A 17,354-nucleotide genomic window follows, 5' to 3' on the forward strand; every position below is an offset into this window, starting at 1 on the left:
TTAGGTGTTGAGTTTTATAACTTCTTAATGTATTCTGGTTACTAACCCTTTATCAGATACGCCATTTGCAAATATCTTCACCTATTCAGTAGTTTGCCTTTTAGTTTTGTTGATTCTTTCCTTTGTTGCGCAGAAGCTTTTTATTTTGATATAGTCCCAATAGTTTATTTTGCTTCTATTTCCCTTGCCTCAGGGGACCTATCTAGAGAAAAGTTGCTACTGCCAATTTCAGAGAAATTACTGCTTGTGCTCTTTTCCAGGATTTTTATGGTTTCAGGTCTCACACTTAGGTTTTTAATCCATTTTGAATTTATTTTGGTGTATGGTGTAAGAAAATGGTTCAGTTTTCCCAACGCCATTTGTTGAAGAGATTGCCTCTTTCCCATTGCATAGTCTTGCACCTTTGTTGGAGAAGAATTGACCATATAATCATGGGTTTATTTCTGGGCTCTGTATTCTGTTCTATTGATATGTATGTCTATTTTTGTGCCACTACTATACTGTTTTGATTACTACAGCTTTGTAGTATAATTTGAAATCTGGAATTGTGATACTTCTAGCTTTGTTTTTCTTTTTCAAGGTTGCCTTGGCTATTCAGGTTCTTTTGTGCTTCCATCATATTTTAGGACTGTTTGTTCTAGTTCTGTGAAAAATGCTGTTGGTATTTTGATGGGGATTGCATTAAATGTGTGGACTGCTTTGGGTAGTAAGGACATTTTAACCATATTTGTTCTTCCAATCCATAAGCATGGAATATTTTTCTATTTATTTGTGTCATCTTCCATTTCTGTCATTAGTTTTATATTTTTCAGAGTACAGATCTTTCACCTCTTTGGTTAAGTTTATTCTTAGTTATTTTATTATTTTTGGTACAATTATAAATGGGATTGTTTTCTTAATTTCTCTTTCTGCTGCTTCATTGTTAGTGGAAAATATACACCTTTAAAGTGTGCATTTTGACAAAGTGTATAATCACATATGTCCATGTATTCACTAACACAGTCTAGGTATAGAACAGTTCTAGCACCCTGTCCCTTGTGCTCCTTCCCAGTTAATTCTCAGCCCCTACCATAGTCCCTAAGTAGCCACTAACCTTTTTATTCCAGTAGACTGGATTTATCTTTTTTAGAGTTTCATATCAGTGAAATCATACATGTAGGCTTTTTTTGTCTGTCTTCTTCCCCCTAGTTAAATGATTTTGAGATTTCCCTCTCTTGCTTTTTGTATTAGAAGTTTGTCACATTTTATCATTGAGTAGTATTCCATTTTATGGATGTATCACAATGTATTTATTCACCTGCTAGTAAACATTTGGCTTGTTTCCAGTTTTTACCTGTTATTTAAAAAGCTGCTATGGACAAATTTTGGGGGCATGTGTTTTCATTTCTCCGGGGTGAATGTCTAGAATGAAATTTCATGGTTGTATGGTAAGTATATGTTTAATAAGAAATTGTCAGCTGTTTTCCAGAAGTGATTGTACTAATTTACATTTCCATCAGCAATGTGGAAAGTTCCAGTTGCTCAACATCCTTGTTAACTAACCTGACACAGTCTGTATTTTGCATTTTAGCCATTTTAGTGGATGTATAGTGGTATCTCATTGTGGTTTTATTTGTAATTCACTGACGACTAATGATGGTATGCATTTTTTAATGTGCTTTCTAATCATTCTAGTGTCTTATATTGTGAAGCATCTATTCCAAAATTTTGACCCAGTTTTATTATTTATTTATTTATTTTAAAGATTTTATTTATTTATTTGACAGAGAGAGACACAGAGCTAGAGGGAACACAAGCAGGGGGAGTGGGAGAGGGAAGAAGCAGGCTTCCCGCGGAGCAGGGAGCCCGATGCGGGGCTCGATCCCAGGACCCCAGGATCGTGACCTGAGCCGAAGGCAGACACTTAATGACTGAGCCACCCAGGTGCCCCTACTTTCATTTTTTGAAAGATATTTTTCCTGCATATAGGTTGACAGTTTTGTCTTATAGTACTTTAAAGATTTTTCTCCATTTAATTCTGGTATATATATATATATATTTTTTTTTTTTTTTAAGAATTTATTTATTTGAGAGAGTATGAGAGAGAGAGAGCAACAGAGAGAGCATGAGCATGGGGTGGGGTGGGGGAAGGGCAGAGGGAGAGGGAGAAGGAGGCTCCCTGCTAAGCAGGGAGCCCAGCATGGGGTTCGAGCCCAGGACCCCAGGATCATAACCTGAGGCAAAGGCAGATACTTAACTGTCTGAGCCACCCAGGTGCCCCTGGAAAAATCTGGTACTCTTATCTCTGTGCTTACTATGTCTTTTTTCTCTGGATCCTTTTAAAATTTTCTTTGTATCAGTGTTTTCAGAAATTATATTCTATTGTGCCTTGGTGTGGAGCACTTTTGGTTTATCCTGCTTGAGGTTTGCTGAATTTCTTAGATTTGTGCATCATTGAGGCTCTGTTAATTTTCTTTTAGCTTTTCCCCCCCTCTTTAATTTGAATAGTTTGAATTAACATGTCTTCTAGTTCACCAATTTTTTCTTTTTCAATGTCTAATATGCTCTTAGTCCTAGTCAGTGACTATTTCATTTCAGAACTTGTCTTTTTCATTTCTAGAGGCTCCATTTAGAAAATCTTCTGTTTCTCCTCTCACAGTGCTTATGTTTTCCTTTCAGTACTTGGATAATGGTTATTGTTCTTATCTGCTTATTTCTTCTTCTCTTATTTCTACTTCCACTTAGTGATCTTTCATTGGATTTTTGTTCATATTTTTCTGCATGTTGGCATACCTAGTAATTTTGAATGTCTGCTAGACATTTTGAATGTTACACTGTTGTGTTTAGATTTTGTTTTCTTTGAAGAATGTTGGATTTTGTTCTGGGAGACACCTAAGTTAATTTTGGTTCAGTATGGTCCTTTCAAGGCTTATTTTTAAACTTCTTAAGGTAGATCTGGAGTAGTCTTTTCTCTAAGTGTTCTTTAGCCTTACTCTTAAGGCATGACCCACTGGGTTCTCTACTGAATGCCCTGAGTTATCAACAAGAACTCTCCACTCTGGCTGGTGAGAACTTGATGGCTCTTAGTTCATTGGGAGCACTGTGAATTGTTCAGTTTATAGCTTTCCAGTCACTCTCTTCCTGGTGTGTGGAATTTCACCCTATCCATGCATGTCTTAGTATTTAGTAAACTTTCACGTGCTCCTCAGAGTGTCTTGTATATATAGCATCCTCTCTCTGAAACTGTGCCGTATAAACTCTAGCCATGTAAGCCTTTCCACACTCTGATTTCTGTCACTGCAACTCAGTGAAAACCCTGGACTCTGCTTGGGATTTCTTCCCTGCCGGGGAATGTGCCTTCAGGGTGAAAGCTGAGGTAATATTTTATATCTCATCTGTTTCTCTTCTTTCAGGGTTGACAGTCCTGAGTTACCTATTGTCCAATGTCTGAAAATAGTTGTTTCATATATTTTATCTGATTTTCTAGTTGTTAGTGGAAGGAAGGTAAATTTTGGTCCCTGTTTCTTCATCATGGCCAGAAATAAGTCCATTCTACAAATATTTATTCATCATCCTACACAAAAGTTGCCATCTTAAAATGCTATTCAATTTGAAAATATAATCTGAGATGTTTTTTGTTCTTTTTTCTTCTTCCATAATTAAAAAAAAAAGAACTATGGATATTTCAAATAAATTTAAAGAACTGCACTGCATTGTTTGTGTTTTATTATTGCAGAACTGTCTGTATTCCCACAGTGATTCCTATGCCTTATTCTCTTTCCCACACACCCACTCCAACTGGGATGCACGTGATTTTTTAATACAGTATTTAGTTTCTGAAATGGCTCTCAGACCTTTTCCCAGGGAATTTCTAAGCCCCTCATGGCTGAAATTCTAAGAATGGCCATTCAAGACTTGCTTCTTCTATGTTCTAAGAATGGAGATGACTTGTAGATGTGGCCTCTCTAACTCATTATTACATAAATTTTACATTCACTATACGTACAGGAGAAACAAGATATTAAATGTATAATTAATGTGGATATTTATGCCATCTGAATTGTATTGGGCTATGAATTTCTCACAGAACGTTCTGCAGCTGAATGGTCAACATGCCTTATAAATGTTTGGACTTGGTGGCTGGGCTCCAGCTTTCAAAAAAGTGTTAAGAGAGGGAAAATCTTAAATACTGGCTTGATTTCTTAATTTAACAACAAGAGACAATTCTTGTACTACATTTCTCCTAACATGTCATTTTTATTTCTAAAGTCTAGGGAGGTTTTTTTTTTTTTCTTTTAAAGCTGATGTTTATGTTGGTGATTTTTTTAAAATCCCCCATTAAGAAGGATCTGAACCTAATCTTCTAGACCTCTGTGAGAAATGACGTATAGATAGCCTTAGCCATATATTTTTTTAAAAAGGGTTATGTAGGATTTTTATAACCTATAAAAGTTTGATGATTCCTTGCTCTGGAAAAAGCAAGTGATTACTCAAACATGCTAGGTGGGAGTTTAGGTTAATATAAACAGAGGAGATGTTGAGAGATTTTATATCCAAAGGGTAAAGGAAGAGAAGCATATGGAGATACATCATACATACAGAGATTTTATACAAAGGTAGAACTTGTGAACTATAAGACTATTACATAGTAAGCTTCCTCCCAAGTGGTAGACATTACTATTATTATTATTCAACCATTGTTCTGAAAATAATTTTATCTGCTTTGTGTACTTACAGTGGACTGAATTCATACTCTCTCCCTTCCCCCACTCCCAGGCCACTGCTTCCTGAAACTTTATTTAGTGCTCCTAAAATTTAATGGACTTTTGTCATCCTCGGCTTGAGCAGTGTGTATTAAGAAAAGGAAAGTAACTCTACTGAAAATTACATAGTTCTGCTGGTGTATATTTAAACATTCAGTTTACTTCTATAAGTAGCCCCCCACCCCCACTCCCATGTCTCAGGGAGAGTGAAGACTATTGAAAACATGTCCTTAAAAGTCCCTGCTTCGCGGGGCGCCTGGGTGGCTCAGTTGTTAAGCATCTGCCTTCGGCTCAGGTCATGATCCCAGGGTCCTGGGATTGAGCCCCGCATCGGGCTCCCTGCTCCACGGGAAGCCTGCTTCTCCCTCTCCCACTCCCCCTGCTTGTGTTCCCTCTCTCGCTGTGTCTCTCTCTGTCAAATAAATAAACAAAATCTTCAAAAAAAAAAAAATTGCCCACCTCGGTGGGACATCCTTGAGATCTACAACCTTACAATTCTTAAAAGTTTGTGGATGATAGTGCTTTGTGACATTCCCTTGTGTAATGTAACATTCATGTTTAAGCACAAGTTATATTATGCTTCAGAAAATAAAACATCACAGGCGAGGGGTTTTCTTGGTCTTTGCTTTTGTTTTTCAATGTCTTACTTTATGCATAGCAGTGGTTTTCCAAGTGTGACCTGGGATCAGTAGCACCAACATCATTTGGGAACTAGTTAGAAATGTAAATTTGCAGCCCCTTCCATCTATATTTTAGATCATTCTGGTGTATGCTAAAGTTTAACAGCTGCTGGTGTGGAGAACCCCAGAAAGTCTCCTATATCTGACTTAATTTATTGTAAAACACATCATACGAGGTATGAAGATGTAATCAGTCATGTTGCCTTGGAGATGTTTAATGGTGTAACACGGGAAGTGCCACGCTGCTAAGCAAATGTCAAACTCTGAGAAGGAAGAGACTCCCAGCCAAAAACCTTCTAGAACACCTCCTTTCACAGCCCTAGCAGCCAAAGGGAGAGGATTAAGACATCAGAACCTCAGAAGGTGCTAATGCAGGCCCCTCAGGCTGAGTGGCAGCCCTGAGGCAACTTTAGCTAGTTAAGAAGTAAAATCCCAGGGCTCAAAAGCTGTTCTTGAAACAGAATTATCAAAAGACCGAATTTAGCAATCTGGACGCGAAGCAAGAAACTCCTATCCCTGTGTAGACCATTCCGTAGGGAAGCCCAAGGAAGTCTTGACAAAGAGACTGTTTTCTTAGCCACACTGGGAAAGGGGGGATGTGCACTTGTTAGTGTGGAGGACCTAGAGGTGGACAAATCTGTCATCTTCATAAAAGTCCATGATTCACTGAACAGGTATTGAACACGTGCTGTCTCTGGATCTGAGCGCTAGAGATCCAGCAGTGACCACAGAAGAGGACCCAGGCCTCACGTCCCTCACACTCTCTCTGTGTTCCGGTGATGGTGAAATGTCAGTGGTGGTGTTGGGTGGATACTTTCTGGTTTCTAGACTCAAGATTCTGGGCCTCAGAGAGTGTAAATCCTGGTAAAGAATCCCTTTTATAAACAAGACTTATTTTTCCTGGGAGTACTCCCCATTCTCATATGTACATTGATATCCAAGCTGGAAATTTTGGAATTGGTTTTGATACCACTGGCTCCCTGGCCCCTCATTGAGTCGGCCCCTCATCCCAGGGAATCGTTCTCGGTAAGGTCTCTGGAATTTCCCTTCTTTTCCATTCTTACAAATTCCATCAACTCAATGTCTTGGTATTAGTCTGCTCAGACTACCATAACAAAGTACCATGGACTGGGTGTTTTAAACAACAGAAATATATTTTCTCACAGTTCTGGAGCAGATGGTGCCTTTTCACTATGTCCTCACATGGCCTTTTCTGGGTGTGTGTGTTTAGAGAGAGAGAGAGCACGTGTGCGCTCACAAGCGCCTGAGCAAGAGTGAGCTCTTCCTCTTCCTGTAAAGACACCAATTCTACTGGATTAGGGTCTCACCCTTATGACCTCATTAACCTTCATTACCTTCTTAAAGGCCCTGTCTCTAAATATAGTTACACTGTAGGTCAGGGCCCCTACATACAAATTGGTGGTGGTGGTGGGGGGGGCACGATTCAGTTCCTACCATTCCTTATTATGTCATCCCTGGTTCAGTATAGCTCCTTGCTAATCCCCATTCCTGACTCCCTTCACCAGTTCTTCTTGAATATGCGACCAGGCTCACTCAAGTGAAATAGCACTTTTAATGTACAGTCTTACTGAAAGACATCAGTGATCCCCAGTAACTAGGATTTTACCAAACTCCTTGATCTGGTGTTTGATTCCCTGGTCATAGCCAAAATAATGCTGTTCTCTTCCCCCACACCACACACCTTTTGAATAATCTGCTTTATTCTGTGAGCGTTTGGTGTGTGCTCACTCCCACTTCTAGGTCTTTGCTCACATCCTTTCTGGAATGTCCTCTTTCCCACTTATTCAAATCCTGCCCTTTCTCCAAGTGCCATCCTCCATCTCCTCACCATCACTTCCACCCACAGTGATCTTTCTCGCTGGGCTTGGATTATTTTTTCAAAGCAAGTGTGAACACACTTCTCTGTGTGTACGTCTGTGTTCCTGATGGAACTGAGAACGAGCACTGAGGCTCTTACGTCTGTGTCCCTCCTAGTGCCTGGTACGGGGTGGGTACTCAAGCCGTGTTCTCACTGAGGATGGGTGGATGGATGGATGAAAAAGAATGACACTCCTTTGATAAGGTTTTCTAAGAATATTAATTTACGTGTCATCCCCTCTGAGAAAAGATCTGTACCCCTCCCCCAGTCTCTCTCGTAGCAGTGCATTTTAGATCTCTGTATAACCTTCACCACTACTTGTCATCCCAACTTTCTCTAACCTTCCAAACTCTGTAGATTGTAAGAGACTGTTTCTGTCTTGTTTCTCAAGTGCCCAGTTATGGTCTGATACATGGTAGCCGCTCAGTAAATATTTGCTGAATGAATGGATGACTTTGGCCCCACCTTGTGGAATGAAATTTTTTGGAGCGGACGGTATACCTAGCAAAGGGCGTGCGGGCAGAGGAAGACCTGCTGAGAAACCTGACCATTTTTTCTTACCCATGAGGCTTTCAGGAAATTGTACACTAATGTAGAAATAAATGTGCTTTGCTTTATATATTGTATATCTTAAGTCAGATTGAACTAATGAATTAGTGAATTAATAATTTGTACCCTGATTTTGAATACGCCCAAACTTAAAGTGTTGTATGAGGGTTTATGAAGCCATGCAGTGTACTGTTTTTAAAAAGCCAACACTTAATCACTTGACAAACACAAGTTTATTGTGTATGACAATGGATTTATTTTCTAAATATAGATTTTCACATTGGGAGTTTCCTTACAGATGGTAGAACCTACACATGGGAGTATCAGGATCTTCCATCTTTTGTCTCTTTCTTCCCCTTCTACCTTGACCATCCCCACCTCAGGGGCCACTGTCTAGTTAGCTCATCTGCTAACTGTCTTCTGGATCCACCAAAGTTAGCTCTGCCTCAATGCTTTTGCTCATGCTATTTCCCTCACTTGAAAAGCCTCCTCCTGGTGGAGGTCTCGTCGTCACAACCCTTCTCCAGCAAGCCTTCCCCAGCCTTCGTAACTACCAAAAAGAATGGACAGTATCACTCATTTTTTTCTCATACCTTAACACTCATGGATTATGCTCTGTCATTTCTTGTAAGTCCCGTGTACATGATCGCTCTATAAGCTCCTTTGGAGTAGGGCTATACTGTGTGTTTTATTTGTACATATTTTTAATGTCTGATGCTCTTGTGAAATGTATTTACAAGCTTTTTGGAAGTGAGTATTTTACCTCTCATTGCTTATTTGGGTCCCAGAGAATTCTGAAGGTGAGTGGTGAAGATATTCTGGAGCCCCTCTCCAGGGTATCCTTGTTAATGGGAAGGACAGATCACTTCTGTATTACATGGATTCAGGGCCCAATGCAAGTGGATTCCATTTTGATGATGTTGACCTCAGCAAGTCAGATGTTAGCTGAATCTCTTCCTACATCTTCTCTGTTTGCATCTTTCACAACTGGCGTGGGAAAACTGCCCTATGGGCCAGCCAAACCTTCTCCTAAATTTCATTTGGTCCATGGCAAAAGATCCAAGAAGTGATGCACCTATAGTTAAATGTATAACTTCTTTTTCTTTTTTTAAAATTTTTATTCTTAAAGGACCTGTGTCTGTACACTCACTTGGTAGGAATATTTCACCACGACAGTGGCTCCCTGTGTCTTTCTTTATCTTTCGCTTTCTTTCTGCCTCTGTACTGTGTGTTGGGCTCAGTATTTCCTTTGTAAATGAGTATGCATTTAATTTCTGTCTTTGTTTCCATCTATCTCTGATTATTTTTTTTCATCTTCCATCTTCTGTCTGAAGGACAAAAACTCAGTGGAAGTTCCTAAAAGAAAATATTGAGCTAAATTGTTTTGAGGAGATATTAGGAAACATAATGCTTATTCATTTACATTGTTTTTGTATTCAGTTTTTCAGAAAGCAAGATCTGTTAAGCTCCTGTTTCTCATCTGTGTTGCTTTACATCCACTTAGGAACCTCGACAGGTGGATACACATCTTCCATAGTTGTAATCAATCTCCATATACCATATATTTTTAACCTAACATTATTTCTTTTTTTTTTTTTAAGATTTTACTTTATTTATTTGACACAGAGAGAGCGAGCACAAGCAGGGGGAGCGGCAGACAGAGGGAGAGGGAGAAGCAGACTCCCAGCCCAGCAGGGAGCCTGATGTAGGGCTCAATTCCAGGACCCTGGGGTCATGACCTGAGCCGAAGGCAGACACTTAACAGACTGAGCCACCCAGGTGCCCCACCTAACATTATTTCATTATGCACTTCTAAGCAGTGGTATTCTGATGTGTTAGTAAGTCTTGGATGTTTGTATTATCTCCAGTTCCATTATTGCAAAGACTGTTACAAATATCTTTGTATCAATTATTATTTTATTCCACTGGCTTTTTCTGATATACATTACCAAATGGAGGATTACCAGATCAAACTGACTTTAAAAACTAAGAGCATAGAACATAAATTCTACTCATTAAAAGAAAAAAAAATGCCCAATTTTGAGTCATAACAGTTAAGAGAAAGGCAAAAGAGGAAGAAATAGAAAAAATTCACTCATTTATTCAACAAATATTTGAGCACCTACTGTGTGCTAGGCACTGTTCTAGGAATTTGGGATCCTTTAGTGCATAAGAAACAAAAACTTCCTGCCCTAGTAGGGCCTATGTTCTAGTGGGAGAAGATAGACAATCAGCATAATAATAAATGAGCTAATTATATAATAAGCCGGAAGGTGATAAGTGCCACGAAGAAAGAAAAATAGAGCAGGTTGAGGGGAATCAGGAGTGCTGGAGAGACAATGGAGGGAAGTGGGTTGTGATTTTAAACAGGAGTTATTGTGGAGGCGGCATTTGAGCAGAGACTTCAGGGAAATGAGGAAGTAAGCCATGTGATATTTGATGGAACAGAATAACAGTCAGAGGGAAGAGCTCCTGGCTAATAATATTAGGTCTCCTGGAGAAGCAGCAAGGAAGCCAATGTGGCTGACACAGAGAGAGCCAGGGCAAGAGGGAAGAGGGCTGGGAAAGGCCAGGCAGGGGCCTTATCAGGTAGGGGTTTGTAGGTTCTTTATAAGGACTGTGATTTCTACTCTAATTCCCAAAGGAGTCTGTGGAAAGGGTACATTGGACTTGCTTTCTTTGCTGGCAAATGCTGGACCTTTCCTTGACCCCTGAATCCAAGTCTCTGGGATGGGACCAGGGAACTGTTGTTATTTCTGACAAATTCTTTAGGATGATTCTTATGTGCAGTTAGGTTTGACACCACTCTTTCCATTCAAGGATTCCACTATTCTAAATTAAAAGTAATTTAGTAAAAGGAAGTAGAAATTTCATAGCATCCCCAAATGTTGGTGATTTAGAGATTTTGGAGATTATCTAGGAAATTGGGGCCCTGAGGTTAAGTAACTTGCCCGAGGTTATAGAGGTCTAAGAGGCAGCAGTAGGTTTCGGATTCGCCCTCCTCACTCTGAGTTCAATGAACCTTCCACTGTACCAAGCTACTTAACACACACTCTCATTTCACTTATCAGGTGGTTAGATTTCCAATAAGCTCCACCATTAAGAATATAGTTTGAATCCAGAAGCTCTGTAAGGTTGATTGGTTGATTAAATGTTTGGTTATCTAAAGATCAATCAGAAAGCTGCTATTGTTTTAACCTTTTTGGTTAAGAATCATTTAGAATGTATTAATCACATTTTCTGCTTCTTTAGAGGAGTTCTGGAAGAGTCACGCCATTTTAGAATGGGAAAAGACCTTAACTGTTCATGAACTTGCAGCGCCTGTGGGTCATACTTCTGAAATAAGCTCTTATTTGACATCAGTATAAAACATACAGGCCATTCAGCTGACCTTGGACATATTTGAGGTTTAGTTTTTGAAGAAATTTTTGATTTCGTTTGCTTCCTTTTGATTTGTTTCTTGGACATTGACTATAACTAAATTTTTTTCCCACCTAATTTAATTTTTTTATAATGTTGGTTTCTCTGGCCCTATTATGTAACTTGAGCCTAAATGTTATCTGCAGTGTCTGAGCTTGTAGGCTTTGCTATTTTCTTGGAATGCATTGAAATTGTGGCACGGCAATCAGTCCAGAAATCACATATACAGGCAAGAACTCAGGCCTCAGAGCGAAGCTAGGGAATGATTTCAGGTCAACCATTTCTCCTTCACTTGCATACTTGCACATGTTTCAGTGACCAGAACTGTGCCCACGACAGGGCAGATTACACATTCCCACTGAGAACACTTGGTGGAGATGATAGGGATGCATTATTATTTTTTTTCCTTTTACTAAGTCAGAATTGGCAGTGGGAGCTGTGTCTAAGGAAGATATTGGAAGGCTTGCTGCTCTGGGAATGGGAGGAAAAACGTATACCTAGTGCATTCCATCTTCTGCTCAGAAGAGTTGCATTCAGGGAAAGGCACTGGTCCCAGTACAAAGTGTTCAATTAATACGCTAAAGCCGCTCGGTACTGTTTAATAGCTACCTTGATGTTATCTACTCTCTCAAGGCTTAATCTTCTTCTTCTTCTTTTTTAAATGTAGAAAGTTCAACCTAAATTGGTTTCTGGGTGACTTGTCCATTAATGATTCGGTCTCCAGTGTTCTCCACCAGAAGACTGCTTGTAATTTCTGTTTTATCTTCTTGTCTTCAAAAGCCTCAGCCAGTGACTGGCCCTTTTCTCTTCTCTTTCCTCATAGTGACCACTTTTCTAGAGGAAACTTTGAAGTGGACCCTGTAGCATGAGAATTAACGTGGCTCTAAGTTTCACAAAAAGCCGCCCCCGATAGCCCCTTGAAGGATACTGAAATGGGCGTATATGAGAGAATCACAGATAAGCTTTAGGAATGATTAACTCCTGGTCTAACATGAATCTGGGATTGGTATGGAGAGTAGCAGTTTTGGAATTTAACTCTGATGGTATTTGCTCAGATTCTGAACAGTCCCTTGGAAGCAGAGCAGATGGCAGCCGTGAGACTTGGGCCTTTTTCAAATGAATGATTATCTCTCTGTCTTGACCATTTAATGTGGTGCTCTTATGGCATGGGCAGGGCCAAGGAAGCATGGACCCAGGGAGCCTGGAGGGACCTGTGGAGGAAGCCATGATGCTGGGGAAAGAAATACCACTCCAGCTGGGGGAGAGCTGCCAGCAGGAAGCCCTCAGTTCAGCTGTCCATCTCATAAGAGGATTGGCTCAGCTGAAGAGAGCCACCTTGCCCACAGTTGCTGAGGCGGCCTACAAGTCATCTTGCGTGGTATATAAAGGCTCATCCTCCCAGCCTCACACCTCAGAACAACTTTGAATCCTCATCCCAACTACAGAATCTGCCCCCCTGCAGGGATGGCTGAGGCTTTCATTAAGACCATACCCTAGCTCAGTCTCCGCCCCCCCCCATCCTTCCTCCTTCCCTTCCAGTTGCAGATTCCAAGAAATCTTCCTAATAAACCCTTTGGCCTGCTAAACACCATCCTAGAAACTGCTTCTTGGAGAACCCAACCTGCACAGAAATTTTATGAGCAATTTGCCTGTCCATTAGAAATATAGCACAGTCTTTTTCTGCAATAACCAAAGACAGACTTTTTCATGCCATCAAAAAAAAAAAAAAGACAAAAAGTTGGAAGGTTGGAATACTAAACTCGGAAGCAGAGAAACAAAGATAGAATTAGGTTAGACTAGTTCTTTTTCCTCTCCATATTTGCATTTGGGATATGGGGTGACATCTTGCTTTTCTATAAAGGTTAGGAGCTGTCATTTGAAGTCTTCAGCCACTCTACAAGTTGATAGTATGGAGAGAGAAAGGAAGGGAAGAAGCAAAGATATTATTTCAAATTGAGTACTTCTTTGTCCTTAGCATTAGGCCTCTGTGTTCTTGCCCTTGCCCCTGTAAACAACTCTAGATGGAGTCCTTTCTTAGACCACCCCATTTCTCCCCTCTGCCACTGTGGCAGCAGGCAGGAATCACTAAAAGAGCCAATGAATAAACGGCAGTGGTGTCTCGCATCTTGAATCCACATTTCATATCATGGAGAGACTGAATGGCAGCCTTGCTTCTAAAGGTATTCTTACTCTCCTTGAGTGAAGCGTGGCCCATGTATGCCTCGCTCGGACAAGTAAGGGAAGGCAGTTTTGAATGCCCAGCCCAGAGTGTGAGGAAGAGCCCTTGACAGCAGGAGGCTGGATGGGGGTGAAGCCAGGGTGAAAATTAGGTGACATCCAAGCAGGAGGTGAAATCTCTGGAGGGGAAAGCCCAGAACCACAGGACAGCTTCCTTGGTTCCTTGCATGGATCTTAGGGGAATTTGTGTGTTTAAAGGTTCCTTCCTCTGCAGGGTGTCCCATCCCTTGGCATGAACCTCCAAACGTTGAGGTTAGACATGGAATGGACTTGTGAAGACTCAGCCCTCAGAGTACGTGGGGGAAGTGATGGGCAGACTACGGGAGCATGAGGTCTCTGCTTAACTCCCTGAGTGTGCCAGGAGGAGAGCTAGTCAGTTGGGTGGGCTTGGGCTGTTGGGGAGGGGCGTCCTGGTTTTTTGCTCAGGGTTGTGGTAAAATGTGTTCGTGAAAGGCGAGAGGCATATTGCAGGGCTCCCCAGGGCTCCCCAGCCCTCAGGGCCGGCCCGGGGTGCGTGCGGCGAGGGGCAGCGGGTGCAGAAGGGACGAGGCCTCGGACCGCGGCGGAGGAGGGCGGGCGCGGAGGCGTGGTGCCAGCTGCAGCGCGCCCGGGCCCCGTGGGCCGAGCCGAGCGGCGGGTACACTCGCCCAGCCGGGGAGAGCTCGGGGAGCGCCGGGCGGGGCCGGGGGGGCGCAGTGGGGCGCGAGCGGCGGCGGCCGCGGAGCGGGGGCTCCCGGAGAGGAAGGAGGGCGGGAGGGGGACGCGCGCGGACCGAAAGTGGGGAAAGAAGGTGCAGGCGGGCGGGCGCCCTGGCCCAGGGGCCGCGGGCGCGGGAGCCCGGCCAGGTCGAGCTGGGCGGCGGCGCGGGCCGAGCCGAGGGAGGAGGGGAAGGCGGAGGCGCGGGGAGCGTGTTTGGGGCGCCGCGGCAGGGAGGGTGGCGGCCGCCGGTGCGCGCGGGGCGCTGTGTGTGCGCGCTCTCCCGCTCGGGGAGGAAGATGGCCCAGAAGGGAAAGTTGGGGTGACGCGCGCAGCCCCCGGAGGCTCGGCGGGGGCCGCCGCGGCGAGCCCGACGGAGCGGCGGCCAGACAGGCCGGGGGGGGTGGGGGTGGGTGGCGGGGGGGCGCGCAGTTCGGGTGCCTCCGCCGCCGCCGAGGCGCCCGCCCCCTCACTGCAGGTGGCCGCGGGTGCCCCGGGTCCGGGCGGCCGGGGGCGCGGGCGGGCGCGCGGGAGAGCCCGGCTGAGGGATGGGCTGCGCCCCCAGCATCCACGTCTCGCAGAGCGGCGTGATCTACTGCCGGGACTCGGACGAGTCCAACTCGCCCCGCCAGACCACCAGCGTGTCGCAGGGCCCCGCGGCCCCCCTGCACGGCCTCTTCGTCCAGACCGACGCCGCCGACGTTATTCCCCCGAGCCGCGCGTCGGGACCCCCGGGCGCCGCCCGCGTCCGCAGGGCCCGCGCGGAGCTGGGCAGCGGCGGCAGCAGCAGCAGCAGCAGCAGCAGCGCGGGCTCCGCAGCCCCCGCCGCGACCACCTGCAGGGGCCGGAGGCGCCACTGCTGCAGCAGCGCGGAGGCCGAGACCCAGACCAGCTACACCAGCGTCAAGGTAAACCGGCTCAGGCTGGTGGGGGGCTGCCCGCCCCGTCCGGGCGGGGCAAGCATGAGTAGGGGGCTCCGGCGGAGTTGAGTGGCCGTGACGCGGTTGGTTTGGGAGGTTGTCACTAAGGAGGAGTTTACTTTTCATGTGTGGGAGCGGTGAGGGCCCGGGAAGCGTGAGCAGAAGAGACCCCTGGAGGGGTCCTGGGAGCTGCTTCTGGGGGGCCGGTGGGAGAAGGGAGCGCCATGGAAGGCCGGTGGGCTGGCCCTGTTTCTCACTGAGGGAAGGCAGGCTGTGGTTCCGTTAACTCGGGAGGTGGGCTGGGTATCACGGAGAGCCTGCGGTGGCTGGCTGCACGAAATCTCAGCCCCCGGCCCGAACTGGCCTGCCTCGTAGGTGAGACCCGGTGCAGACCCAGGGCAAGGGTAGGATAGTGCCTCGGATTCAGCTTTTTACCTGGTAAAGCCAGCCAGGCTGCACGGAGTCTTAGCCACAGGCACCGAGTGTGGTGGGGATTTGTGAATGAATGAGGGTGTTTGTGTCGCGTGGACAGATGTAGGAAGGGAATAGAGGAAGAGGACCAGAGTGGAACCTGTTGTTTGTCACTTCTTTGGGTTGGCCGCATCCTGGGCGTAATTGAGGGCACCTGGCTGTGAGTTTGGAGGGTCAGCTAAGCTACAGTGAGGGGCCGTGGTTTCCAGTGCAGTGCAGCTGTCTGAGGATGAAGATTCTGAACATACCTCTCATCTCACGGGAGAGTGGAATTTTGAGGAAGCGGAAAAAAAAGTGTTTAAATGATTAAAGCAGTCACTAGCAATTTCTTAATGGCAAAAGAAAAGCATTTGTGTTAATAGTGCCCTCCTGTATGTTCTCAAAATACTCTTAAATTCAAGAGGGTTTTCATTGTGTGAGTCTGGCCACTGGGCCTTTTATCATTATAGGAAACAGAATGACAGTGGCACATCCCATGGGAAAAAAATACATCCCTATGACTGAATGTTATTTAGAATCACAGCTTTTACGTGGTCAATAGATTACCAGGAACCTTTGCATTGATTATTTGGCAAAGAAAATTGTCTGTTTAGTACTTGAAAACTTGTTCAGCAGTTGGTGGATGGTGAATAGGCACCTAGCCTTTATTGGATTTTGTTACATGAAGCTTACCTGAGTTTATTTATAGTTGTAGTGTTTCTCTGGTAATAGTCATATAACATGATAATATAATAATCATGATAATAACAAAGACCATTTACTAAGCACCTACTATGTACCAGGTATAAGCTTTCTCTTCTAGCTTTTGAATCTTAACTGTGTGATGATAAAATATCCAAAGACCGCAGCCCTGGATTCGTGACAGTACAACTTATCAATTGAACATTTGTTATAGGGACATGTGCCGAACACTGTATTTTTCTTTTGTCAAGCTTTTTTCCCCCCACACTGGTTCACACACACACACACAAAGGAAGGAAGGAAGAAAGAAAAAAGAAAAAAGCATTAGGAGCAATTTTAGGGGATTAAAATCATATATTTGGTGGAATAATTAGGGATGTTATTTTAAAAAAATAGCCTTTTGCTTTCTAGTTGAAAGGCAATTTGAAGATCTTGAAGTAGTTCAGAATGGCAACAACTTATGAACTCTGATAATTTTTTTTGATTGTGTAAGAGAAATTGTATATTTCTGTCTTTTAGAATAGCAAGACCTAATTTAATACCTGGCAACTCTAGATATTCCATGTTTGTTTATTCAAAGAAGGAATAATGAATGAATTCATTCTCCATGTTTTAATACTTCCCTCAAGAGGCTACTTAGCAAATGGAGGAAAAACTGGAGGGAAAATGAGTCCCAATATTTAGCAGCTAGTATAAACTTGTAGAAATATCATTGCTACTTGGCTGAAGTGTTAAAGGCTTGACCTGAATAAGAATTTAACTCACATTGCTTTATCAACAGGACTTTCAAATAAGAGCTTAATTCATTCCAACCTTTTACTAAGAATGTTGGGAATGAAACTGCTGGTTCAGTGATTCAACACTAATTTGCATGTGTAGATCTCAGAAACTATATATTTGAAATTATATTTGAGACCAGAGTTATTATTTATACAAGTCATGCAGAATTATTATCACAGAATTGCTTTAATATATTTAATAGTACCCTTTTAGGACTTGTGACTCAGTGTTATATTATCTTTTTCAATCTTCACATGTTCCATACTCTTTTGAGGATGAGGCAATTTTACAAAAACTT

At 43.4% G+C, this 17,354-nt stretch overlaps 1 protein-coding gene across 5 annotated transcripts in view; it reads left to right on the forward strand.

Annotated features, from left to right (window-relative positions):
• PDE8B (phosphodiesterase 8B) overlaps positions 1 to 17,354 on the forward strand; it is a 240,178-nt gene that overhangs the window by 12,336 nt on the left and 210,488 nt on the right. For 2 of the 5 annotated variants that reach the window (XM_035727515.1, XM_035727514.1), the window contains exon 1: positions 14,753 to 15,112. The exons of 2 other annotated variants lie outside the window; for them this stretch is intronic. In XM_035727515.1, coding sequence (XP_035583408.1) covers positions 14,753 to 15,112 — 360 coding nt within the window. Of the gene's footprint in view, positions 1 to 14,641; positions 15,113 to 17,354 lie in introns of those variants that run through there. One more of the 5 variants, XM_035727513.1, reaches the window with a different exon arrangement.

Source organism: Zalophus californianus, chromosome 5 (genome assembly GCF_009762305.2).
Source record: "Zalophus californianus isolate mZalCal1 chromosome 5, mZalCal1.pri.v2, whole genome shotgun sequence".
NCBI lineage: Eukaryota > Metazoa > Chordata > Mammalia > Carnivora > Otariidae > Zalophus > Zalophus californianus.